This window comes from Mesoplodon mirus (genome assembly GCF_964341445.2).
Source record: "Mesoplodon mirus genome assembly, chromosome: 2".
Classification (NCBI taxonomy): domain Eukaryota; kingdom Metazoa; phylum Chordata; class Mammalia; order Artiodactyla; family Ziphiidae; genus Mesoplodon; species Mesoplodon mirus.
The window spans coordinates 81,509,314-81,535,914 of NC_138977.1; the positions used below are offsets into that span (position 1 = coordinate 81,509,314).

Consider the following 26,601-nt stretch of genomic DNA (forward strand, 5'->3'; position numbering starts at 1 on the left):
CCTCACACCACTCTGGTGAGGTGGCTGTGTTCTATCATAGTAATGACCTGAATGAGGCATTTCTTTCCTAAGTACTAGAACTCAAATTCATCTTTTGACTCTGAATCCTGTTTTTCTACTACATCTCACAAAGGAAGTACTTAGATGGCAATATTGTAAAATATGTAATTTGGATAGCCGATTCTGTTTTGAAGTTTTAAATATGTGAACTAATATTTTTTTTATAAAATGCATAACTTTGAAAATTAGTTACATTTTAATTTAACTCAGGGAGCCATATATACTTTGAATCACTTTCCTTATAGATCCTAACAAATTTTGCTGTGTAAAATTAACCCCATCAACTTTCCATTTTAACATCTCTGGCAACTACCCTCCTTCAAAATCTATTATTTCACCGGAAAAATGGATTACTTTTCAGACTCTGATTTTGTAACATAATCTAATGTTTCCTAATTTTGCACAGTGTAGGCAGTTGGTAATGAAACATTTTAGCAGAAGAGTCATTTTGTCAAATGAAATGTTTGGTATCCCAACGTAAAATAATTTAAATGGCATTTTATTAGCACAAATGTATGTTAAGGTTTTAGATTTGTAACAACTACACATAAAAATGGTGAATGATAAGATGAAGCTGTTTTGATACATATGTGAAATTGGGAGTCATGGATGACGTTTGCAGTCTTTGTCAGACCTCAACAGTCTACTTACTCCTTTGTTTTATTTTGGTTATATAGTATTGAGAAAAATCCTGACTGATACAGCTAAATAATGATAAATTATTTTAAAAATTTAAAACATCTTGCAATCTCAGCATACTCTCCAGTTAAATTTAATCCAAAAACCTGAAAGATAATTAGCAGGAAATGTTTGTTTCAAAGTGGAATCAAAAATAGTATCTTCTGAATTTGTTATTCATTCACTCATTAGAATATGTGACCAAATGCCTGGATCTTGCTGGACATTTGAGTGTAGAGAGTGGGTGCTGTAGAGGTGTAGTCCCTTGCATAAATATACAAGAATGGACAGGCTTGAATTTTAAAAGGCCAAGGCAGAGCTTTGACCTTCCTAAACAATGATGCATTAAAAGAAGTGTATTTAAATGCACAGACATGGCAGGTGGCCTATACAAAATTTCTTGATCGCGCAGCACAAGTTAATGCATCAGTGGTCTCCAGTGTGTTAAAATCTGATATGTGCCCATTTCAGTATGTCTGATCTTTTTCTTTCTGTAGCACCAATAGTATTTTTAAGAAAGTGAAAGTGACAAATGCACATGGTTTTTAAGAAATCAATTAGTACAGGGGTCACTGTCCCCTTTCCAGCCACTGAATCAGCCAACCCCAATTCCCTGAAAACCCAATTCCTGTTTAGTGAGATATCTTTATTATTATTATTATTATTTTTGACCGTACCATGCAGCTTGGGGGATCTTTGTTCCCTGACCAGGGATAGAACCCAGGCCCCAGCAGTGAAAGTGCCGAGTCCTAACCACTGGACCGCCAGGGAATTCCCTGAAAACATCTTCACTTTAGAGATATTATTTGTATTACTGCATTAAGAAGCATGAGCTCCAGTGTACTTAGGCAGAAAAATGGAAATAACACCCCAAAGAAAGATTCAGAGTATGAGTAGAGCAAAACAGCAGGAGCAGCCGCTGAGAGAGATTTGAGTACATGCCCTTCATCCTTGTGGGGACTCCCAGCTACTCAGAAGCCACACATACATTTTAACATACATTTGTGCTAATAAAATACCATTTAATCTATTTTTGTATTGGATTTCCATGAAATTTTAATTTGATGATGATTCTCTTGCTAAAATTTTGGCCACCACATTTTAATTTTCAAGAGCAGTTCTCTGATTTTTTTTTCCCCGTTTAAATAGCATTCTGTTCTTGTTTCCTAGCTACAAGTTCTTCCATTTTTCTCTCTGAGGATAGTGTCATTCTCTGCATTGAGCATTGTCTCTGTTTCCTTTTTTTGTTTGGTCTCTGCCTTTTGTTTGTTTTGGTCTCTGCCTTTTGTGTTAAAGGCTCTCCTTCATCTCCTTGGCTGTACAGACATACTGAGTGATGAGCCACTCTAAAGCTATTTGGAAGCTGGGGTGGGGGAAGCTGTCTAATTGATAGAGCTCCACTGGAGCGTGTTTGGGGCATGAGCTAGATTTCTCAATGAGTGACTCCCAAATGTCAGGATTGAAAATAATAATTATAATCCTCAAGTCTTCTGCCTTGAGGGTTATAAACTTGGCTGCCTGCTTACTCAGAGCCAGATGAGTAAAAGCAAGCTGGTTAGGGGAGCGTGGGTCTCTGTTCCATAGGCAGGCTTTTATTTAGTTTCCTTGTTTCCAGTCTGGCAACTTACTAACACCCTCCCCAAGGCTGAAACTTTCTAATTCTATTCCTCCTGAAAATAAACCTCTAATATCCCATGAGAGTAAGGGGTGGGAAAGGGAGTTTCTTGGTGTGGGTAGGGTAGAGACTTGGGTGCAGTCAACTCTTCCTTATACAGCCTTCCATCAAAGTCCCCTGTTTTTAGCCCCACACCTAAACCCCACCTGTTGTGGTAATGTGGTGCCTCTAATTCTTGTGATCTTCTAAGGGACCAGTTACCTACATCTAGAAGGCAGTCCCTTATGTGGGCATTGAAGTTTCTGCTTGCTCTTTATAGTAAGTTACTTAGCCTCCCGTGGTCCACCTTCTAAAAATTGTTTGACATCTCTCATCTACTGGTGCCTCCTTTCTCATTCTTTGTCCTTATCTATTATTTACAGCTTTCTTCTTTCTTTTTTTTTTTTTTTTTTTTCGAAAACAAACATATATGTATTTTTAATATAAACAGAAAGTAAATATGCAGTAATGCCAGAAATAAACTATCTTCAACTCCAGGCTCTTTTCAAAAGATACAAGATACACAGATAAACCACATTCATTCCTTACAAATGTTAAAGAGCAAACAATTTAAATTCATAATGAACAATGAATATTTTTCAGTAGCTGAAATTTTACTCATTCCATAATTTTACAAGTGAAAAAAGAGCTAATCATGTACCTTAATATTGTCATTTATGTATTACTCAAAAGTACAAACACCCTGAAGATAGAGTCCCATTCTTATCATATGTATTATAAAAATACTGAGACATTTATCAGGTATAATTAATATAATAAAAACTATATGTTAGGATATGTTTCACAAACACAAGTCCAACATTTCTCTCTGGTTCAGAAAATATGAGAGGTAGGTTCAAATAAAGTAAATGCCTATTATGTCACTAGATTTCCATTAAAATGTTGGTAATTTATACAAATTACTAGAAATAAAAATTGAGTTTAAGAACTAAATTGAATATGGGGATATGAGTATATGTATAGCTGATTCACTTTGTTATGAAACAGAAACAAACACACCATTGTAAAGCAATTATACTCCAATAAAGATGTTAAAAAAAAGAACTAAATTGAAAAATGATAAGAATAACTTCAACTAATAAATATTTTTCTAAGTCCTAATCACACAAATCAGAAAAGATAGTTGATTACAAAAAATGGCTTCGGTAAAATAAAAACATGCTATCAATATTATAAATCAAATTTTCTATATCATAATGTGTTTCTAAGCTGGGGGCAAGAGAAAATATGAATGTACATGTTTGTAAATTGGGCCTTTCATTTATAGTACCAAATATATAAAATTAATATATACTACTATTAATATACACTATTCTCCTAGCTTTGTGGTGCCCAAATTGAGAATTACAGGGTCAAATAAATTAAAAGTGAGGGGGAAATGAGAATGCCATCTACCCATGATCAACCTACTTCATGTAATTAAGAAATTTCAGATAACCAAGAATGGTCCCCAGAAGCCTTCCTGATTAAAATGGAAGTCTGATTCAAGTAGGAAACAAAGGACAAAGAGAAGAGAGATGCTCTTCAGAAACTGATACAAGTAAAAGGGTTTTGTTTCCTGGTGCTTTTCAAAGCAATGACAATAAACAGAATTTTTCAAGTAAGTTGACTTGTGTTGATAATTTAACAGTAATATACTGACAATCAGTGTGTCATCCTGGGAACCAAATAACAGTACAAGAAAAATGGAGAAGTGTTCACTGAAATAAATATTATTTTATCACTCTTACACAAAAATCATATAAGTGGACTAGGGTATTCACATGTCTTGAAGTTCTGTTGCTTATGTTCATTCTTATTCAGCTTAAAAAAAGAATATAGACCTTATACCTATTTGGCTGCTGTAAGATTATGTTTTCATGCAATGATTCTCCATGAATGGTTCTACAAGGAAATTTTAAGAAGTTTATAAAGACATTCAAAATATATAAACAATTTAAGTTTCTAGGTTTTCCAATCATTTTGTTTTTAAGAAGAAGACATTTAAGTATAAAGGAATTGGCATAATCTTGAACCAACCAAAATAAAGATCAAAGATTTATAATTCACACAAAGCAAATTTAGTTCAAGCAAGTACATTTTTTCAGATTTAGGATTCCAGGCAGAGATTTGTAGAAAGGACTAATAAGAAAAAATATAATTTTATTGCCTTTTCAAAACTGTATGAGTTTATCAAAACAATGATTTTTAGCATTTCTGAATGTATAAAATTGAGTCCAAATGTTTGAAGTTACCATTGATATGCTCTTCCCTTTTGTGAAAAAAAAATACAGCTTCTTTTTGCCATGGACTTGTTGCAGTTCTAGGAGAAAAGGTCACTCTGGAGATGGCTGAAAGTTTCAATAATCATGCTAAAGCAAAAAATTCATCATGTCACTTCTGAGTTACTCCTAAAGTTTGTCTCATATTTTCATAAACCACATAACTGATGCCTACAGCAGGGAGCACCTTCATAAAGTTTGGGGTGATGCCTCTGTAAAGTCCTGGTATTCCTTCTTTAGAAATGATTCGTCGAAAGAGCCCAACCATGTTCAGCTGTGGGGCTCCTTCTACCATGGCTTGAGCCTGCATGCGTGTTCTCACCAAAGCCAAGGGGTAGCTGGCCAGCTGACCACAGGTGCTGGATAAGGCACCACATCCCAGCAGCACCATGACTCCAGGGTTTACAGAGTCTTTGGCAAAATTATCTAGCCAATGGGACTTCAAGAGCTCATACACAGCAAGATCTATACCTGCATAAGGTATGATGCCTAATAAATTGGGAACATAACCTTTGTAAAAAGCTCCCATGCCTTCATGTTTCAAAATCTTCTTGGCACAATCAAACATCCCAGAGTATTGTCCAGTTTTGCCTACAGCCAGCCTGGTTTTCAGAACCTCCATAGGATAAATAAATGTCTGTGCAGTTGCTCCAGCCATGGAACCAGAAACAAATCTCTCAAAGGTTCCTACTTTTTGTCCTTCCTCAGTAAGCAACTTCTTGTACTGTTCATATGCCCAGAACTTAACAGCTGTCTCAGGAGCAATTTTAATGACATTTGCACCATTTCCTCTCCAAAGTGAGCGGATACCTCCCTCTTTCACCATCTGTCGAAAGCCACCATATATGTTCATTTTCTCTGATTTTGAACCATGGACCTGCATCATGACTTTCAGACGATCCAAAGGGGCAGTGCTTGTTCGAGAGACGGCACCAGCAACACCTCCTGCCAAAAGCTGCCTCCACCACTGCCCCGACTTCTTTTCATCTTCCGTGAATTCATCTGGAATAGTTAAACTATCTCCTATGTCAATACCAGTAGAATGTTTCCAGAAACGGATAATTTCCTCAATGTCTGTAACAGGGTTAAATAAGAAGTAGTCTCTCCATTCATTCCAGTCCACTGTCATCGTTCCATCAGCATCGATGCTTTGAAGAATCAACTCTGCTTGTTGTTTAGAAATAGTTAGACCTAGTATCTGGAGAGACTGGACAATTTCAGAAGCCTTAATTTTTCCATCATTATTTTTGTCCAAACTCTTAAATGCCAATTTCATTTGTTTCTCATGGTCTTTAAGGTACTTCATAAATTCTTCAAAATCCAGCTTTCCGTCTCTGTTGACATCACCAGTAGTAAAAATTTTAATTTCCAGTTTTGTTAAGAATTATCCTCTTCCTTTGGAAAGGCTTTCAAACATCATCAAATTTTCTATCCGTCTTTAAAAACCTCTTTCAATCCCTGTGATGAACACTCGGTACTTGAAGAGAAGCTGCTTGAAATGGTCACCTCAGACTTAAATGTTTTTCTTCTTCTTTGTCTTTTCTTTCTTTTCTTTACAAGAGCCTCAGGTGATCTTTCACACATTCAGGTTTAAGAAGCTCTGCTACCACTCAAAGTGTAATTTGCACACTGGTGCCAGACTGTAGGCTGTTACCTTCTCTGAGTGCAGGCCAAAAGAGGAGCTCCAGTTTTTCAGGCCCTCTTGGAGCTCCACGATGTACACCAGCCCGTCGCCATTGTGGTCCAGGTCTTGGAAGAGAATCCTGTAGCGGAAGTAGTCGTCGTCGTCGGTATGGCAGGTCGCCGCGGGCAGCACGAAGCCCCGCAGCCAGCGCAGCATGGCCCTGCCGGCGCTGGGCCGCGGCGGCCAGCTTTCTTATTTCTTTACTGCCGTTTTAGTGAGATTTCAGAAGAGAATGAAAATAGTGCATGTGGTTAATTCAACGCACGTAACCCAAAAGTCCAGACAGTGCTTTGACTTGCTGGCTTTGCTTTAGGGCAAACTTGCAGACAGTTGGTATTGGACTTAGGGTTTGTTCTGGTGGAGAACAGTACGCATTGTTATAGTTCTCCCCAGGCAGTCGAATCAATTTCTTTAGAGAAGAAACTTCACCCTGTCTCCACCTACCTTTTTTTTTCTTTCCCCTTGACCCTGGGGGCTGGAAGATGTAATCACATGGGTGTAAATGCCAGGCTGCCTGTCATTGTGCCTCTAGAGGTGGATGAGATGAGAAGGTTGACTGTTCAAGTTAAAGACCTACAGTTAAGGCCCTGGTGGGTGCCCCTCTCTCTCCCACCTCCTTTTGGGTAGAGCCTCTGCTGTTCTGCTGGGCAGGGCCTCCTCCTCTGGCCCTCACATCAATATTCCAGGAAGCAACTCTTCTCTTTAGTCCGTATACATCTATCCACTCAAGGCTTTTCAGAAACTATTAAATTTCTTGACCACTGATGGCCCCCTCCTATTCTCTTTGCTTTATTGGATTATGCCTTTTCCCCCTCACTGTAATTTTAATGGTGTCCTTAGAAGGGAGTGGATATAAATGTGTGCTCAGTTTGCCATCTTGACCAAGAACTCTACTTGCTGTCTTTTTAATAGTAGCTTTGTAGATAATTTTACATATATAATTATCTATGTGTGTATATATGTATTTATGTTTATATTTAAATCAATCATTTGCTGAATCCCTGAAGCATCTCTATAGAGATGCTTGGGTCAGTCATGGTTTGAAAATCATTGGTAGAGAACAAGTAACATTTAATATTCACTTTACATCTATATGTTTTCCATTATGTATGCTTGCTCATTAGTGTTAGAAAAACTAACAAACACTATGTTTAGTGTTACTAATTAAAATACATCACCTACCCCTGTTTCCTAAACTCCAGTCATTCATGTAAAACCGTCACAAATTTTTGCCCTATCTGGATGGGAACTATAGTATTATACATATATATATATTTTTTACAATTGACTAAATTTCTAAACTTAAATTCCTTTAAAATGAAACTTCATGTAGAATATTTAGCTGGCGCATGGTTGATTATCCTACTAAAAATTATATTTCCCAGAGTCCTTTGCAGCCGGTTGTGGATATGTGACTAAGTTGGGACTGATGGTATGTGAGCATAAATGATTTGTGCTACTTCTGAATGTGCTGTTAAAGGGTGGGTCCTACTTTTCCCTTCTCTTTCCCCTCCCCTGCTGGCTGGAATGAGAACATGATGTTGTAGCTGGAGCAGCCATCTTGAACTATGAGATAGGAGACTTGTGTAGAGGGTGGCAGAGCCCAGGTAAAGAAGTCTGAGCCTCTGATGACTACGGAAGTGCTCTCTCTGCCAGCCGTGGACCACTGACGTGGACTTCCATGTCTGAGAGAAATAAGTTTCCCTTCTGTTTAAAACACTATCATTTTTGGTCTCTGTTAGAGCAGTCAAGTTTATGTACTAACTAATATAATTTGTAAGTCATGTTTATTCTAATGCCTTTAAAATAAATGCCTATTAAGAAAAATGTATGTTCACCTAAAATAATCTGCCTTGTTACTAGTGGTATATTGTAAAATGCAGATCTACAATGAGGGATCTTTTGGACTATATTCAGGAAAAGGAAGGGAGGAAGACAGCAAGAGGTCACTGTATCCAACTTATCCTCTGAAGTTTAAAGGTCCCTTGTAAGTATTATTTTGCAAGTCTGGCACTAATGATATATTCATGCCTGGGTTTTGGTCTAAAACTTTAATACAGTGTCAATGTATGAATAAACTAGATGGTAACATCTAGTTTGGGGCTGCAACTCTGGAAAGCAAGTTTGAGTCTGCCCTTTAGTGTGACTAACAAACATCTTTTTTTTTTTTTAAGAAAATGACTGCATTTAAAAAAAAACCTTTGGTGATTCCATTTATCATTTTTTTAATTAATTAATTTATTTATTTGGCTGCGTTGGGTCTTAGTTGCGGCACACAGGATCTTTGTTGTGGCGTGCAGGCTTCTCTCTAGTTGTGGCGCACAGGCTCTAGAGCGCACGGGCTCAGTAGTTGCGGCATACGGGATCTCTAGTTGTGGCGCAGGCTCAGTAGCTGCGGCGCGGACTTAGTTGCCCCACGGCATGTGGGATCTTAGTTCCCTGACATGGGATCGAACCCACGTCCCCTGCATTAGGAAGGCGGATTCTTAACCACTGGACCACCAGGTAAGTCCTCCATTTATCATTTTAACAATTCTAAAGTTTACACTTCAGTGGCGTTAAGTACATTGACAATGTTGTGTAACCACTGGTGTCTCCATTTTGACTATTAAGTGAAGCCCAAACTCAGCCTGAAGTTCAAGGCTTTCTACAATCTGTCCTTAGTCTAAACTTCCAGTCTCCTCCAGCTGTTCCTCTTCATGCTCCCTTCAACCCCAAACAAAAAGCAACTTGCTTTCCCTAGAACCAGTCTGAATTTTCCTGCAGGCGTCTTTTTGCTCCCATTGCTTTTGCCACTGACGTGGTCATTTGACCCACTTTCCGTATCAAGATCATGTTTGTCTGTTAAGGCCCACTTCAAGTGCCCAGATAGCATTTCGTTTTTATCATTTATGGCTGTTTTCATATTTGGTCAGTTATTTCTGCATGTGTCTTAGTTTCTCCACAAAATTGCTCTCATTCATCTGTGCCCTCCATTTCTTAGCACCTCACAGTATCTGCCTTACAGTGGGTACACAGACACCCAATTTGAAATAGTTTAAATAGGGTTACTCAAATGTGAGTACAAATGAACTTACATAGAAAACGAGACCTTAACTTCAGTAGTTTGTCTTACTGAACCTCGCTGCTCTTCCCCATCCCAACCCCCTGCAGAACCTCAGACCCTTTTCTAGTAGTTGGGAGTCCCTGGGAGGGGGAAAGGCAAGTATTTACATCCTTCTCTGCTGCCGCTCATGCTGTTTTGCCCTACCCATCATCTGTTTCTTCCCTTGGGATGCTATCCCATCAGTCTGCTTAAGGTCACAAGTGCCCACTCTTAATAATAATACCTCTGAAATTAGGATGCTTTCAACTTCAAGTAAGAAAAGCTCCTATTCAAATGGTTGTGACTGTGAGCAAGTTACTTAATCTTTCTAGCCTTCTGCCCTCCATCTGAAATGGGATGGAACTTACCTCAAAGGCCTTACATGAGGAATAGATGAGAAAATGCACCTAAAGCGCTCAGTGTAGTGCCTGCCCTGTAAGGCTGTGTCAATTACTGTACTCTTAGTGACTCCAGAGCCTACATGTGGCTCTGGGTCAGTGGGCCTAACAGGAGTGCCCATCACCTGCCGGCCACTGCCAGTAAGATCTCTGTGTAGACATTGATCTCATGTAATCCGCATAACAGCTCTGAGTTAGAGATGAATTATCTCTACTTTACGGATGAGGAAAATAATGCAGTCAGGATTTAAAGCTGGAAGTCTTAAGTGGAATAACATGATTTCTGGAGAACATATTGTGGGAGACAGATTTTACTTTTTCATATATTCTTTTCTATCTATTTGAACTTTTAAAAATCATGTCCATGTATTATTTTCAATTTTAATTACTAGTTAATAATCTCACATAAAGTACTAGCTAATAAAAATAGAAATCTTTTTTTTCTTTTTTTTACCACACCTGTACAGTTTGTGGGCTCTCAGTTCCCCAACCAGGGATTGAACGCAGGCCACGGCAGCGAAATCCTGGAATCCTAACCACTAGGCCACCAGGGAATTCGCCTAAAAATAGAAATCTTTATCAGTTTTTAAAATACACATGGTCTTTAATTTTCTTAATAGGGGAGAACAAGGCTAACCATCTTCTTCCAACTCTTCACACAAAGGCCTCAAATAGCTGTAAGTTACCTGCCCAGTCACTGGGGGATTTTTCCCCATTACAAAGAGCCAGTTTACATGGCTCTATGAACGGTCTTTTGTATTTTCTTCCACTTACCAGTTCTCCTACCTTCTAATCAGTGACTATATTTTACATGTTTACTTATCAATTTACTTATCAATCCTAGGCATTGAAGCATCCTGCAACTTGAAACCAGTGCCAAATTCTATCTGTTTTAGCAAGACATCTTTGGGTTATTATAATCCCTTTACTAGAATATAAGATTATTAAGCACAATACAAAAATATTTTCAAGCAAAAATGTAAAGCAAATTCTAATTAATAAGCTCATCCTCACTTCAAAGTCTTATGAGCAAGGGATCATCTTATGTTCAAATACTCTGGCATTTATCTCTTTTTGGTGTTTTGTTTCTTTCACTCTGGTCTGCAAACTTTTTCTTAAAGGACCAGATAGCAATTTATATAACCATTTAAAATGTAATCATGTAAAAATGTAAAAGACATTCTTAGCTCACATGTGGCTGGCCAGATTTGGCCAATGGGATTTAGTTTGCCGATACCTGGTCTATTTGCTAAATTCCCTTGCTTTCTTGCATCATTTGAAAGAACAATATAATTCCCCTTTCTCAAAAAAGTAAGGAGTGTTGTTTTCCTGTCTAATGTCATACTGTCATGACTTATTAGTTACTTGCACTAGACAAAAAATAACCCACACAGTGGCTTATGCAGAATATTTTATTTATGTATTTGATATCTGTATAGGTGTCTCTGTCCTCATCTTTGTCTCTGTATCCTTATTGAACCGCAAAATTCCTAAAGGATGAGACTTGTATCTGTTTAACTCAATTTGTATACTCTCAGCAGAGCACAAGCATCAAATGGACATCTGACATATTTCAATAATGATAAACACAAGAGAAAATCAAATATAAGTCAAAGAGACATAAGAAAAAAAGTAGTTGAAGACACAAAATTCCTTATTTTAGGATTATGCTATACATAACCTGTAAAACCTACTACTTTAAGTTTATATATGAGATTATATTGGTTTTATTACTTAAAGAAAAAGGGAGAAATTGCAATGAGTTACAGGAAGAAAATGCAAAGTAAAAGTAACAAATATTGGACTAAAAAAACGTAGTGATCAGTGAGGAAAAACAAGAAGTGGAGTGAAATAGATTTTCATTTCACTACACTGATTTTCTCTTCATGTTAAAAAAAATATTGCCTTTTAGTCTTATTTGGATTGATTGGAAATGGGCAGTGATGATCTTTTTGGACTAGAAAACCAACAACACAGCTCATTAAAACAAAAGGAACAAAAGAACAATAACCAAACCATACTTGTAGGGTTACTTCTAACATGGAAGCATAGGAAAAAAAAAAGCTCAAAGGCCACATTCCGTCCATTGCACCCTCCTCAGTTCAGAGAGACAAGAAATGGCATGGAAAACATCTTACCCAATTAATCCAGAAACCTCTAAACTTCCATGACACTTTTGGAAAGGTTAACAGGTTTAGCCCAATATTTAGCATAGCCATTTCATGGTTTAAAATACATACTTAAGGACAAGTAGATAAACCAATGATCAGAAAAACTGAAGCGTGCCATTCCCATTACGATGTGATATTAAAGTGCTGCCTAAAGACATTTTATAAAGTAAAAAGTGTTTGAAGTTTAATTTTACAAAAATTGACACCATTAAAACCAACACAATTATTTGCTATGCATCCAATCACTGAGGTAACAACATTATAAAAATATGTAAAAAATATTCTAGTTTCATAATTACCAGATATGCTAATTCCCATACAGCTAATATAAATTTGATTATTAAAAAAATAGTTTTGTTTCCTTAAAAGCACTTGATTCATTTACCATTTAATATCAGATAGATGTTTGCTATCCTGAAGTACCAAAAAAATTACAAATAAAAATGGCAATGTCTATACTCTGGGTTTCTTGTTGGGTAGATCCTGAAGACTAAACTTTGGAATTTCACCAGAAGGAGCATATGGAATTCTCTTTGAAGACACCTTTTTGCCAATTGTTTCAATCTAGAGGGGAAAAAAAGATTTTAGAAAGAAAATTATTAACAATTACAATACTTAAATGTAAAAACTCTGTAATGTAGTATAATAAGGGCTAAAAGCTAGATGCTTTTTTTCTTTTTAAAGGCAGAAAAAGTTTCTCAAGTCGTCTGGGCTGCTATGAAAGATCTTTGGTTCCTTCCACACTGTTTATGTTTCTAGAGTCAGTCTGCACTCCCCTTTTCATATTCATAAGAGGGCACACTGACTCCTGTCATTCTCAACACCAGACCCCCTCAAACAGAATAGGGAACCACCTGCCACGATTGTTTCAGTAGCACATGTGAAAGCAATAAATAGACCGGATTCCAGTTAATTCACATTCTTTCAAACTCTATTCTAATGTCTGTTTCCCTCATTCTAAAAAGCTTGCATAAGCTATAACAGCATAGCTTTTTAGAAGTTCAGGCTTCAGAGTCTGAAAGGATCCAGCTGGAATCCTGACTGGTAAGTGCTGTTACCTAAACCCTCGAAGGTCTTTCTTCCTCATCGTAAATGGTGTTACCCATCTACCTCAAAGAGCTATGGTAAGGATTCAATTAGATAAAGTGCTCAGCACAGTATCTGGCATGCGAGCCAACCTTCGATAAATCAACGGTAGTCAATTTTCATTTTGCATATTACATTAAAAATTTCCCCCCTCTATCCAAAATAATCAATCTTATCTTTAAAGACACTGTTTCTTTAATAGTCATAAGTTTATCTCCTCTCCACACAGCACAGATAAATATACTAAACAATCTTCATAAATGTCTTTTTAATTAAAAATTAATATTTAATGCTGACTCGTACCACAAAGGGCTTCTGCTTTATATTCATCAATTGTCTTATTTAGTGGCTTATAAATTCCCTTTATTTAGTAATTCCAGTCTAATTTTTTTTTAATCCTTACTTGGAAAAGTTAATTTTATAAGAACTGAAACTCATTTTAAATATATATACCTCTACATATCTTCTCCTTTAGATGAGTAACACAGGAATGAGAGAAAATGTGTCTGTGCCTGCAAATAATCTTTAAAAAATAACATTGCTGAGTTTCAGTCATGACTGTGAAAAACAGTCACATTACTCACTAAGGAGGGGTAGGATAAAAGGGCCCCCAGGGGGACTTCCCTGGTGGCAGAGTGGTTAAAAATCCGCCTGCCTGGGGAGGGTGGGAGGGAGGGAGATGCATGAGGGAAGGGATGTGGGAACAGATGTATATGTATGACTGATTCACTTTGTTATAAAGCAGAAACTAATTAAAAAAAAAAAAAAAAAAGAATCCGCCTGCCGATGTAGGGGACACGGGTTCGATCCCTGGTCCAGGAAGATCCCACAGGCTGTGGAGCAACTAAGCCCGTGTGCCACAACTACTGAGCCCGTGTGCCATAGCTACTGAAGCCCACATGCCTAGAGCCCGTGCTCCGCAACAAGAGAAGCCACCGCAATGAGAAGCCCGCACACCGCAACAAAGAGTAGCCCCCGCTCGCCACAACTAGAGAAAGCCCACATGCAGCAACGAAGACCCAATGCAGCCATAAATTAATTAATTAATTAATTTAAAAAAAAAAAAGGTCCCCAGGGTCTTTGATGGAGTGTGAACAGACAAGGATGTCATCTGATTTTTCTTGCAAGTTAATCTCTCATGAATGAGACATGGGCACTGAATTCTAAATAAGAAGGATCTTCAACAAGTCAGTGACAGGTTAAGAGAACCAGATCAGATATTTTCAACAGTGGATGAAGCCTTATCAGTACCTCTCCAAGACAGCTGGTGCCGAGCAGATGCACACAGCCAGCTCTAAACACTGCTGCACTCTGCTCTGCTTCGGGACTATGCTGACCGCAATCTCCCGGCAGATTTCTTTATCCTCCCAACCACCCCCCAAGCCTCCCACCCCATTTCTGCTCCTGCTCTGAGGAAATGGAAAGTAGCTCCCTCTTATTAATACTTTTGGGGCCCCTGGTAGAATTGAAATGGATGCAACATAAAATGTACTGTGCAGGTTTGTGTCAGCTCTCTAAACGTTCCATAATTAACTGACAAACTCTGAATTAAAAGAGCCAGCACCACTGCAGCTCCCATACTTTTCCTTCAGACCTCTCACAGCACCAGCACAGTGCTGAGCACCCAGAGGCACAGGATCCTATACCAACATGTGACAACTATATTGCATATTGCAGTTTTCAAAACATTCATATAGGAATAAGTGACCTGGCCTCAGAGTGGGTCAGTGTGATGCAGACAGTGCAGCAGAGTAGCTTTGGAGGCTCCAGGAAAAAAAAAAAATTTTTATGTGTATATTTTCTTACTTGATGTTTATATGAGGTAAGGCAAGGCATATCTTGGCCCCATATGATAGGCAACTGATATTATGTAAGAAAGACCAACACTGAATGACCTTTAGATCACAGTTTTAAGGAGGGAGTGGAGTACTTCACAAATATCACAGAACTTCCCAGAGAATTGACTGACATGTTGCCCAGAGTTATGCTATTGCTAAATGAAAAAATTTTTTAATTCTAAAACTCAAAGCCTTTAAAAAGGAAATGACCAAACAAATGAAACAAAACCAATCCAGGATCATGCTTACCTGGAAGCCAATGGTTTGTAGTTCATTGTGGAGCCCATCCAGGACACGTCGTCCATCAAAGATAAAGGCTGGCTTCAGCATTTTTTTATGAATGCGTTCATAGTCCAGTTCCTGTAAAGACAGAACCAAAGAAACAAGTAGAGCATATATGGCAACACATACTCAACCCCAAATGGTACTAGAACACCTCTAAAATTTTCCTTAATCTCACTACTGTCACCTCACCTTAAACATGTCCCATTCAGTGCAAATCACAACAGCATGGGCACCATCACATGCTTCATAGGGGTCCTTGGAAATGGTCACAAGCCGGGCCACTATAACAACCCAACAGAAAGTTGGAATAAGAAAGGAGTGATTTGAAATTATGCATTTTAACACTAAGATTGCTGGAGGAGTTGAGGGTCTGACAGAAGTGGAATGGTCTGGTTGAAGTGTGAGTAGGGGTAACGGTGGGGGACCTGGAGTACTCCCAATTTTGCCCCAGAAGCAACTCCTTGGAATCTCCGGGACTTTTTAGAATATGTCGGAAAAATCACTAGACTAACCCATAGCTGATTACTTCAAATCAAAGTTGATGAAGCAATGTCTGAGAGTTTAATTTTAGAGAAATAAGGTTGAAAAGACGGGCCTACCAATGATATAAATGATAAATACTGAGCAACCAAAGGTTTCTAGAGGACAAAGTCTGGGGGCCCAAACTCAAAGTGATACATGAGACTCAAAGCCTACTTACCTTGGTCATCCTCTGAAACTCCTGGATGAGAAAGATCCACAACTATTTGTTCCCTTGGTACTTTTGGATCATATATATGGAGGTGTGCGCCTTCATCCATCAAATATTTGCTAATATATATACTAGACGACTCTCTGAAGGAAAAAAAAAATCAGTATTGCTGCACTTTTAAATGGCATATATTCTAAATTTTTTTTTTAATTTTTTTTTTTTGGCCATGCCGCATGCAGGTGGGATCCTAGTTCCCCGACCAGGGATCGAACCCACAGCCCCTGCACTGGCAGCACAGAGTCTTAACCACTGGACCACCAGGGAAGTCCCATAAATGGCATATATTCTAATACCTAAGGGGTTTAATATACAGGTGAGATTCTATTCCTTGTGAAGATATTGATGTCCACTTTATTTTTATTCTTTATACTATATACATACATGTATTTCACATATACAACCACCATCAAAAAATCAGGATAAGGCCTTTCTCGCCTTCTGAGATGACCCACACTCTGTGGAGTGTGTTTCTCTCTAAATAAATCCACTTCTTACCTAAAAAAAAAAAAAAAAAAAAAAAAAAAATCAGGATAAGACGAGGAGTTAACATTCTCAAAAAGGTTGAAATATTTCAAAGAACTGGTACCTCGTATCACCGGTGTCCTTTTTGAATGCAAACCCCAAAATAGCTATCTTCTTATCAGTCACTGTATTAAACAGACTGTCTATAATCCGGGAAGCAAACCTCCTTCTCTGGTAGTCATTCATGTCTATGACCTGAAATGACAAGGACAATTATGCAAGGATCAGTTAGAAGAGGTGCAGCCTGTACCATACACTGCTCACAGCTTTATGGTGAGTACTCTTGTATGAATACAAGCCTTATAAATTAACAGGAGGCAAAGATTAACAACCTCTTTAGTATCTGCAGACTGAAAAAAATAAAGAATTACCCACCCCCCACTCCTTATAGCCAGCCTGAAAATTTTCATTTTCATTTGGCTTAACTTTCCATGCATCGGGCTGGGATGGATGTTAAGGTGGGGAGCACAGCTAAATTTCAACCCCATTTGAGGTCCAGCCATGAGTCCACCTAAAAAAAGACAGCTAGCCAACTTCTCCAAACCCTGTGGAAGCAAATAAACCCCAAAGTATTCCTTCATATGCTTACTCCCAACCCCTCACCAAAACTGAGTGTGAGTAGAAAGTGGACAGAGAACAGTCAAACTATGTAGAGTTATAGCTGCCTCTGGATGAACCATAACAGCACAAACATCTGGCAAAATTTTTAACTAAATGTTACGAGTAAAACATAACATAGTCTCTGATCACCTAATCTGTTACTCTCCTAAGAATTTACAAACAAGACATCATATTGGTGACCAGATGGATATAAGGAAAGACTTTTTTTTAAGGCTCTAAGCTTCTAGAAGCCGTCTCAGAGCCTGAGAGCTTGGGAAATGAGCCAAAGTTTTGGAAAATCAAGCCTTTATCTAGATTTCCCCCACAATGGACAGTAATATAAAGCCATCATACTGGATTGACTGAAATGAACCTAAAAGTGTACATTTCCCTAAAAATGTTAATTTCCTCCCATTCCTACTCACTGCTGAAATCTGAAAAACTGTAAACTTGGGGGAAAAATATTTGGGAAAGTTACATACACTGGCTGTTATCTTGAACAAACTACTTAACATTGCTAAGCCTCAGCTTCCTCATCTATATATGAGGGATAATATTAACGATGAGGACTAAGATACTACATGTAAAGTGCTTAAAAGAGTGCCTGGCACAGAGTAAGCATGCAATAAATGTTAACTCTATTTCCACTTTGAGAAGGGTCTCTAATTTTAGCTCTGTGAATCTCAAAGGGACAAAACAAATATCAACATATGCAAACCACTTGGAAGCATGACAATAGAGGTTCTTTTGCCTTTACTTTTATCTTACGCCTTTTAAGATAAAGAAGAATTATAATTAAAAGTAGTATTTCTTGCTTTACTCAGGGAGCAAATTTAGTTATTAAAATTAGAAGGAATACTGGTTTCTCATAAACTTCCATCATAGATGATTACCAAAAAAGACAAATTATAAACACAGAACCCCAACAAATAAACCTAAAATGAATATATTGAATATAATAATAATTGAGTTCCTGGAAAAAATTAATCCTATCAAAAACATTTGACAGAAAAAGGTGACATGTTTTAATTAGAAGTTAATCATAACCTGTTGACTATAAAGATTAATACCTGCTGCCAATAACGAGCTACTTCGGGCAAATTTAGAGCCTCACAGAGATAAACCAAATTCAGAACATCCTTTTGAAAGCAACTGCCACCAAAACCTGAAGAAAGGAAAAAAAAAAAAGATAATATTTTCATTTAGGAACCAAACAACTAAATCATATTACAAATTTCTTTGTCATACTAATCAGAGGGCCTATGCTTGGATTTTTAATAATAAAATTTGAATGTTGGAAAATTAATGGGTTTATAACTTGTATGAAATTTGCAAGCAACTAATCAACTCTATAAATAATTTCCTAATAATTATAAATAATCTTAAATAATTACAAATAATTATAAATCACTTTCTAGCTTAAGTTTTATTGTGGCTATGTTTTCTTTTTTTTCCCCTCATTCAGCTGGTATCACTGCCCTGCATCTCTAACTCTAACATAGAGCTGGCAAACTTTTACAGGCCAGGTAAAAAATATTTTAGCATTTGTGGGCCAGATATTCAACTCTGCCTTTGTAGCTCAAAAGCAGTCATAGACAATATGTAATCAAATGGGCATAGCTATTTTCTAATAAAACTTATTTACAAAAACAAGCTGTGAGCCGCATTTTGGCCTGGGGGCTGTAGTTTGCCCACTCCTGTTTTAATGCAATGCAGTACACAATGAGGGTTGGCGTGGGCTTTGGAGTCAGAAACATCTAGCCACTCATTAGTTTTATGACTTTGAGCAAGTTACAAAAATTCCCCCAATCCTTAATCATCTCTAGAAATACCAACACCTTTGTAAAAGGTTATAAGGATTTTTTTTTTTTTGGCTGTGTTGGGTCTTCGTTGCTGCGCGCAGGCTTTCCCTAGTTGTGGCAAGCAGGGGCTACTCTTCGTTGCGGTGCGCGGGCTTCTTATTGCAGTGGCTTCTCTTGTCACTGAGCACAGGCTCTAGGCACGCGGGCTTCAGTAGTTGCAGCATGCGGGCTCAGTAGTTGCGGCATGCAGGCCCTGGAGGGCGCAGGCTCAGTAGTCCTGCCACGCAGGCACTAGGGTGTGTAGGCTTCAGTAGTTGTGGCTCACAGGCTTAGCTGCTTCATGGCATGTGGGATCTTCCCGGACCAGGGATCAAACTTATGTCCCCTGCACTGGCAGGCGGATTCTTTTTTTTTTTTTTTTTTTAAATCTTTATTGGAGTATAATTGCTTTACAGCGTTGTGTTAGTTTCTGCTGTATAACAAAGGCAGGTGGATTCTTAACCACTGCACCACCAGGGAAGTCCTGGTTATAAGGATCAATAATTAAGATATATAAAGTTCAGAACTTGGTGCATAATACACCTTCAGTAAATAGGAGCTATTTTTATTAAATGGCCACTAGGAGAAAATATCAAAAAGATACAAAAGGCCAGGGAAATCAGTACTGAGAAATGGCATAAAGCCCCAGAAATACAGGAAAGGCTGTCTATGGCCCCATCTGTAAAAGACTCTATTTACCTTTACATCAATCTTATTAACTTATATGCAAAAGAAACATTGTCAGTTCTTATTAAACTCAGTAATTATGTTCTACAGATTTGCCACAAACGCTGAATTAGCAAATACTGAAGCACTGCTCCTAGGCGAAATACAGCATTAGGTTCCTGTGAGCTTCTGGTCACATTTTTGCCAACTGATCAACATAATCTTGTTTTATGTGTATTTCTGTTTAAAGACACCTTATTTAAAAATATTGTTGATTCATTAACATTGAACTCACAGCCAATAGCACTATAACTCATGCCTGAATGAATGAAGCTTATCAAACCACATGTATTTTCTCTGTAAGGCACATCTTAGCTTGCTGATGCTTTGGAACACTAGACAAAACTTCAGCAATATGCTTGGGGGCCATTTTAAACAGTGAAATCACAGGAAAAAAAGCACAAAAATGCAGCACTAAATAGACCATAAAAAGAGCACAAATTTGCAGTATGAGAGCTAAAATAAGAAATGAGTATTGCCTTATTCAACTTCAGCTGGGAATATATGTGTTGGGTGACTCAAATTTTTTGCTGCTCTGTTCATGTCTGCAAATGACCACATGAGTATTGATGTTGGGTTACAAATACATTTTATCAAGTAGGCTAATTCACAAATATGGAATCCACAAATCATGAGGATTGACTGTAGTTCACCAAGGTCACATTTCCATAATTGTAATAGTAGGAAAAGCAAATGATAAGGAATTTTTTCCTATTTGCTTCAATAAAGTGTTACATGATTTCCTATGTGGTATCCCAAACTTATTCTACCTAAATGTTCTAACAAAATACTAACATATTCCTCCTAAAACATTGAACTATGTTTATCTACCAATCAGTCAGTAATTATTAAACAATATAAGTAACAGTTGCCTCACTTAGAAAGTCCCTAATAGGCTGAAGCCTACATGTATAATGGAATCATTGTTTTAAGGGCATTTAAATTAAGCAAAGGCTTCCTTAAAGTTAGAGACCTAGCTAAATGAACCTACTTTATGTACAGAAAAATTTCAGCTTACCAACACTGGCTTTCAGAAACTTATTTCCAATTCTCTGGTCCATTCCAATGGCTGTTGCCACCTCTTCTATATCAGCTCCTGTTGCTTCACAGAGGGCACTTATAGAGTTAATGCTGCTGATTCTCTGTGCTAGAAAAGCATTTGCTGCCTTAAAAGAAAAAAAAGGAAGAATACGATGAGCTAAAATAAAAATTTTATATATCCGTATTATATTTCATTGAGTTGATCCAAATTACTGAGGGAGATATAAAAGTTACTGACGGGCTCAATTTGCGTAGGCAATGGGTGGGTTGGTAAGGGAAATTTTTTTTTTTTTTTTTTTGCAGTACGCGGGCCTCTCACTGTTGTGGCCTCTCCCATTGCGGAGCACAGGCTCCGGACGTGCAAGCTCAGTGGCCATGGCTCACGGGCCCAGCTGCTCCGCGGCATGTGGGATCTTCCCAGACCAGGGCACGAACCCATGTCCCCTGCATCGGCAAGCGGACTCTCAACCACTGCGCCACCAGGGAAGCCCGGAAAATGCTTTAAATTAGAGAAGAAGATGAAGAAAGGGTAAAAGAAGGGAAAGAGTGATTTTTTACATTACTATTTTAATTAATTACATTAATAGTAATGTAATTACTATTTTCTTTTACATATTCCAGAATATTTTATACCCAAATATTTGATCCCCTTGTGAATATTATTTCATAATATACAAGAATATTATCTTCAAAAGCATATCTTTTTATTAATGTTAAGAAAGTACCTGTGTAGCTTATCAGGGTTAAGAGAAATAAGTCCTTGGCTTTAAATTTAACAGAGAGTTGAGTGCTGTGTACCAACCAGTTTGGAAAGTTCTGAAGACCAAGTATTAGTGGTGAGGATCTTTTCTCTGGGAACCCAGTGCTCATACACAGCACACAGTGCCTGCACAGCTCTCTGACCCTCTGGGGTTTCATCCCCTCCAATCAGTACTCTGTCTGGGTTCTTCAGGTCCTTGATGGCTGTTCCTTCTGCCAAGAACTCAGGGTTGGACAGCACCTAGACTCCCAACACAAAGGAAAGTTTTAAGCTAGAATTAATTACGGACAACTTTAAAGCATTGATATTTACATAAGAAGAGCCAGATTCCAATGCTTCCTTTTTTTATACCTGTAAATTCAAGTTGGGTTTTGTGTTTGCATCAAATATTCGACGAATACTCTCTGCTGCCCGCACTGGGACTGTGCTTTTCTCAGTCACAATTTTGTACCCGTATGAGTTTTGCACAATGCGTCTAGCACAAGCTTCAATGTACTTCAGATCTGCTGCGCGGCCTTTCCCCATTCCGTAGGTTTTGGTTGGAGTGTTCACCTGATGAAAGTATACGGGATTAAGAAGAGAGTATGAGATATTCACTGATTACAAGATATGCCCTGGACCATCAACTGACTAGTCAACTGGGCAGTTAACATCATTAGGAGCCCTGGTTTCACCCTCTATTAGTTCCATGGAAATAATATTTTATGAGAACTCATTCAGTACATTTCTGTTGAGAAGCTACTATATATGTGTCAGAATCAGGGCAGGCAGGTTCCAAGCTAAGCCTGCAGATATAAAGATGAAAGAGACTCCAAAAGGAGTTCACAGTCTGAAATGAAATGTAAGTTTTCTCTTCTTCCTCTCTTGATGGTATGTAATATACTATCCTGGTCTTTAAAACTAAACTTTAAACTCCTTTTTATTCTCCTTTTTTATAGACCTATATCAATAGGTTTTTTTAAATGTCTGCAGTATCATTCACAAATGCTTTCTTGGCTCATTAGAGCTAGAAATTATCTAGCGCCTTCAGGATACAGAATACTATGTGGACAAAGACTATCATATAGAAAGAAAAATAAATCATGAGTCCAGAGTCCACGCATTTAGTTTTGGCTTAGCTGTATCATGTAAACTTGGAGAAGTGTGGCTGCCTTTGTCTCAATGACCTCATTGGAAAATGAGAATAACACACTCTCTAAAATCTAACACACAAGTTTTATAACACTCTCGTAAAAATGAAAGTACTCTGAAAAGTCTAAAATTCTATGTAGGAATAATTTTTGAACCAGTAAGTAGCACCAACTGTCTTCTCTTGACAAGCTTATAACTTAATGGGAGACTAAATAAAGGAATCAAGCCAAAATAAATCAAAACGTGAAGATTGGGTTGAGGTGTAAAAAGCAGGAGGAAAAAGTGGTTTATACGCATGGAACAACTTAGGAAAAGACCTAGACATGGAAGTAAGGGTGCAGTGGAACACAGAGGGGCAAAAATGGTTAATGGGGTAATGTGAAACATGTCAGAGATGGGGATGATCAGATGGCTTCCCTGGGAAAGGAGCTCTGAAGATAACAGTTGAAAACTGATTCAATAGTATAAAACTATTTCTACCTGGAATTTGCCTAAAAATAATTTGGGTAATCTGGGGTGGGAGGAAAGGGAGAGAAGTAGTAAATAAATCAAGATCAGCCATGAAAACTGTTGACAATGGGGTTCACTATATTGTTGGTTTCATTTTTTGTATAAGTTTGGTGTTTTCCACAATGAAAAGTATACAACAAGCACATTAAAAAAAAAAAAAAAAAACGGATGCAGAGAATAATGGGAACTAGGTAGGAGTTATACTACAATAAATTACCCTAACAGGCACACAAAGTAATAGCTTGGAAAGATTTAAGGCAGCTCAGGCTAGATCGGCAGAGAAGCAAGCGTAAAATCAGCTATCTGTGCCAGACCACACTAAGGTGAACTCTATTGCCTTAACAATAGATACTTAAAAAAATTTTTTTTCATATAGAAAAGTCCCCTATTCCTATTCCAGGCTATGGTTATCCAAATGTCAGACTAAGGTAACTTCTTGATTTTCTCCAAACATCTAGCTACTCCAAAATAATTTCTCCTTTTCTATGCCTCTACCCTAACCTCCTGCAAGCTTAAGTAGAAGATTGGGTAGGTGAGTCATAGAAGTGGCACCAATTTCTCTGAAGCAATTTTAAAAAAGAGAGACTGAATTCATAACACAGTTTTACCAAGGGTTTCATTACTACTTTCTTCTGGAGTTCCTATTTCTTCACAATACTGCTTTTGTCTCAACACACAATCAATTCAAGATCATCTCTGCTCTATGGGCCCCATGGTGTTTATCTCATGGAACCCAGTCAAAGCTCACACCACTGGCTTTCCCTTTATTCCTTAAGGCTGTACAGGTCTTGAGTCATATAACACCTTAGCTCAGCCACCAATTAGTGATAACTATACCATTACACACAGAATATTTGAGTAGATGGTTACCAGGACAGCAAGAAAAAAGTTACCTTGGTTCAAATATTGAATTATCAGAGTGTATTCCCAAGCATTCATTCTACTTGTTTCATCACAAAGGTACAACAGTTAAGCCCTATTATGAGCTGAAGGTGTCTGTGGACTAGCCTAATAACCTAAAAAACATGTGCCAAGTTCTAAACAATTAATTTAAAATGACTTTTGGAACATAAACTCATCTAAATAGGAGATGCCTGTAAGTTTGCTGCAAACTTACAGGCATCTCCTATTTAGATGAGTTTATGTTCCAAAAGTCATTTTAAATTAATTGTTTAGAACTTGGCATATGTTTGTTAGGCGCAGTGGAAACAAGAAATGATGAAATACATATACTATCACCATATGTGCTCACACATGCTCACATGTTACCAGCACTTCCTAATTCTAGATCTCATATTAGAAACTTTCTCTGAACTTATTTGTTCAATGACCTGAAATGATCAGATGATTATAGAGTTTGGTGAAGTGTTGGATAAAGTTAGTGACAATCAAAATTCAACTGGACAAGTCTATACTAAGTAATGCTGTGGCTTAATACCAATGGCTTTACTATTAAAATACAATGAAACTTCTATATAGACAAGAATACATTAAAACTCACACAGCAAAGGAAAATACTTACAGAAATAAATACAAGATCAGCTTCTTTAATGGCATCATCAATATTGGTAGAAAAAAATAGATTTTTTCCTCGACAGGATTCTACCACTTCTTTTAGTCCTGGCTAAAAAGAAAAAAGAAAAGAAGTTGTACATACATTTTACCAGTCATATGAGATAACCCAATAGTATAGAATTACATTCATTAAGGGGAAGGTCATGTGTAATTTAAAGGTCTAGATTTGCTCTCAAATAACACCTCTGTAGAAAAATCAAAGATTATACTGGTACTGAAGGCCATCAGGTGTACATTATGTAACAAATAAAGCAAACCTGAACTTGCCACAATTAAAGCAGCAGATTAATTTAATGCATGTCATTCTTTACCATGTTCCGGACTTCTTCATAAGAGTTAACAATTAACTCCAAGTATCAACACAATCATCAGAAAAGTCAAGTCTTTGTGGTTTCAAGCAAACATTTGATTTTGCATTGTCACTAGAATACAGGTTTTTACTCCCAAGAATTCAGGCCATAGAATACAGGCCATTCAGAGTGGCTGTGAAATAGTCTTTACTCTACACATACATAAATATATATTTTTTCTAAGTCCCATTATAAGAAACACTTCTATTAAAAAATTTGTTACTTTTCCCATACAATTTAACAGGAGATATAATTAAGAATTTTGAGCTGTACAACACCACCTAACAAGTATTCTTGACTCCACCCCCCAAAAAAGTCAGGTCTAAATCTGATCAGACCAGTCCAATCAGCAAAATCTGTTTATCTACAGGATAAACAACCTGGTTTCTTCAATAAACAAACTGAAGAGAAAAACAAAGAGAGAAAAAGAGAGATTAAAATATTGTGGTCTTGGGACTTCCCTGGTGGCACAGTGGCTAAGACTCCATGCTCTCAATGCAGGGGGCCTGGGTTCAATCCCTGGTCAGGGAACTAGATCCCACATGCATGCCGCAACTAAAAGTTTGCATGCTGCAACTAAGGCGCCAGCGAGACACAACTAAGGAGCCCTGGAGCCACAACTAAGGAGCCCTGGAGCCACAACTATGGAGCCCACGTGCTGCAACTAAGACCTTGCACGACCAAATAAATAAATTTTAAAAATATATATATTGTGGTCTTAGGGAATTCCCTGGCGGTCCAGTGGTTAGGACTCTGTGCTTCCACTGCAGGGGGCACAGGTTTGATCCATGGTCAGGGAACTAAGATCCCACATGTTGTGCAGTGAGGCCAAAAAAAAATATATATATATATATATTATATATATGTATATAGTGATCTTAAAAGACACTTAAGTGATACAAATCTATTGCAATATATGGCTCTTACTTGGATTCTGATTCAAATAAACCATGGAGGGGAAGGACATGTTTAAGAATTCTTAAAAACCAAAGCAAAACAGACCTTTTCTCCTGGGAGAGAAGGTTCAAATAATATCCAAAATATTATGAATGTATAGAAAACTATATAGCAAAGTAAAAAGTCAATTCAGGGGCATAGGTCTAGAATTATATCCAGAGGTAATTCACTTTTCTTCATGGTTCCGTGAACTTTTAACATAAGCAATCAGAGAAAGTGTAAAATGTAAATTCAAAATTTCTATTAGTTTGGCTAAAATGTATAACAGGACCAGCAAAATATATGAACCACTGCACCATGAATATAGTGTCACTAATTACGGCAACTGGTTCCTTAGTTATTTTGACTAGTTTCTAGAAAATAAGAGTAAAAGGTTATGGAGTTGGAATTTTACAGAGATTTAATTCAATCCTATATAATCTCCTAACATTTAAATTAAAGTAACCTAAAATCACAGCAACACAGAATTTATACTAAGTCTTAATAAGACCTCAAAATGAACAACTACATTACTCCGTTAAAATCAATGGGATATTTGTAGATAACCAAAATGGATGCAGAAGCAGTTGATAATATATGTTCTACCTCTTATTAGATTCATTATGTAATTTTCATA

The 26,601-nt window shown here is 37.5% G+C and overlaps 2 protein-coding genes across 3 annotated transcripts in view; both read right to left on the reverse strand.

Annotated features, from left to right (window-relative positions):
• Nucleotides 1-3,484: 3,484 nt before the first annotated feature.
• LOC309815206 (mitochondrial adenyl nucleotide antiporter SLC25A24-like) lies at nucleotides 3,485-6,046 on the reverse strand. The gene has a single exon (XM_082641849.1). It carries the CDS (start codon nucleotides 5,978-5,980, stop codon nucleotides 4,787-4,789), a length of 1,194 nt encoding a protein of 397 aa, XP_082497975.1. The 5' UTR covers nucleotides 5,981-6,046; the 3' UTR covers nucleotides 3,485-4,786.
• Nucleotides 6,047-11,239: 5,193 nt separating this feature from the next.
• The window catches only part of UGDH (UDP-glucose 6-dehydrogenase), a 30,197-nt gene continuing 14,835 nt past the window's right edge, over nucleotides 11,240-26,601 (reverse strand). For both annotated transcript variants that reach the window (XM_082611494.1, XM_082611495.1), the window contains 10 exons: nucleotides 24,626-24,727; nucleotides 21,814-22,014; nucleotides 21,505-21,702; nucleotides 20,680-20,827; nucleotides 18,165-18,259; nucleotides 16,559-16,689; nucleotides 15,922-16,055; nucleotides 15,411-15,502; nucleotides 15,186-15,296; nucleotides 11,240-12,576 (listed from right to left, as the gene is read on the reverse strand). In XM_082611494.1, coding sequence (XP_082467620.1) covers nucleotides 12,466-12,576; nucleotides 15,186-15,296; nucleotides 15,411-15,502; nucleotides 15,922-16,055; nucleotides 16,559-16,689; nucleotides 18,165-18,259; nucleotides 20,680-20,827; nucleotides 21,505-21,702; nucleotides 21,814-22,014; nucleotides 24,626-24,727 — 1,323 coding nt within the window. In that variant the 3' untranslated portion in view covers nucleotides 11,240-12,465. The remainder of the gene's footprint in view (nucleotides 12,577-15,185; nucleotides 15,297-15,410; nucleotides 15,503-15,921; nucleotides 16,056-16,558; nucleotides 16,690-18,164; nucleotides 18,260-20,679; nucleotides 20,828-21,504; nucleotides 21,703-21,813; nucleotides 22,015-24,625; nucleotides 24,728-26,601) is intronic.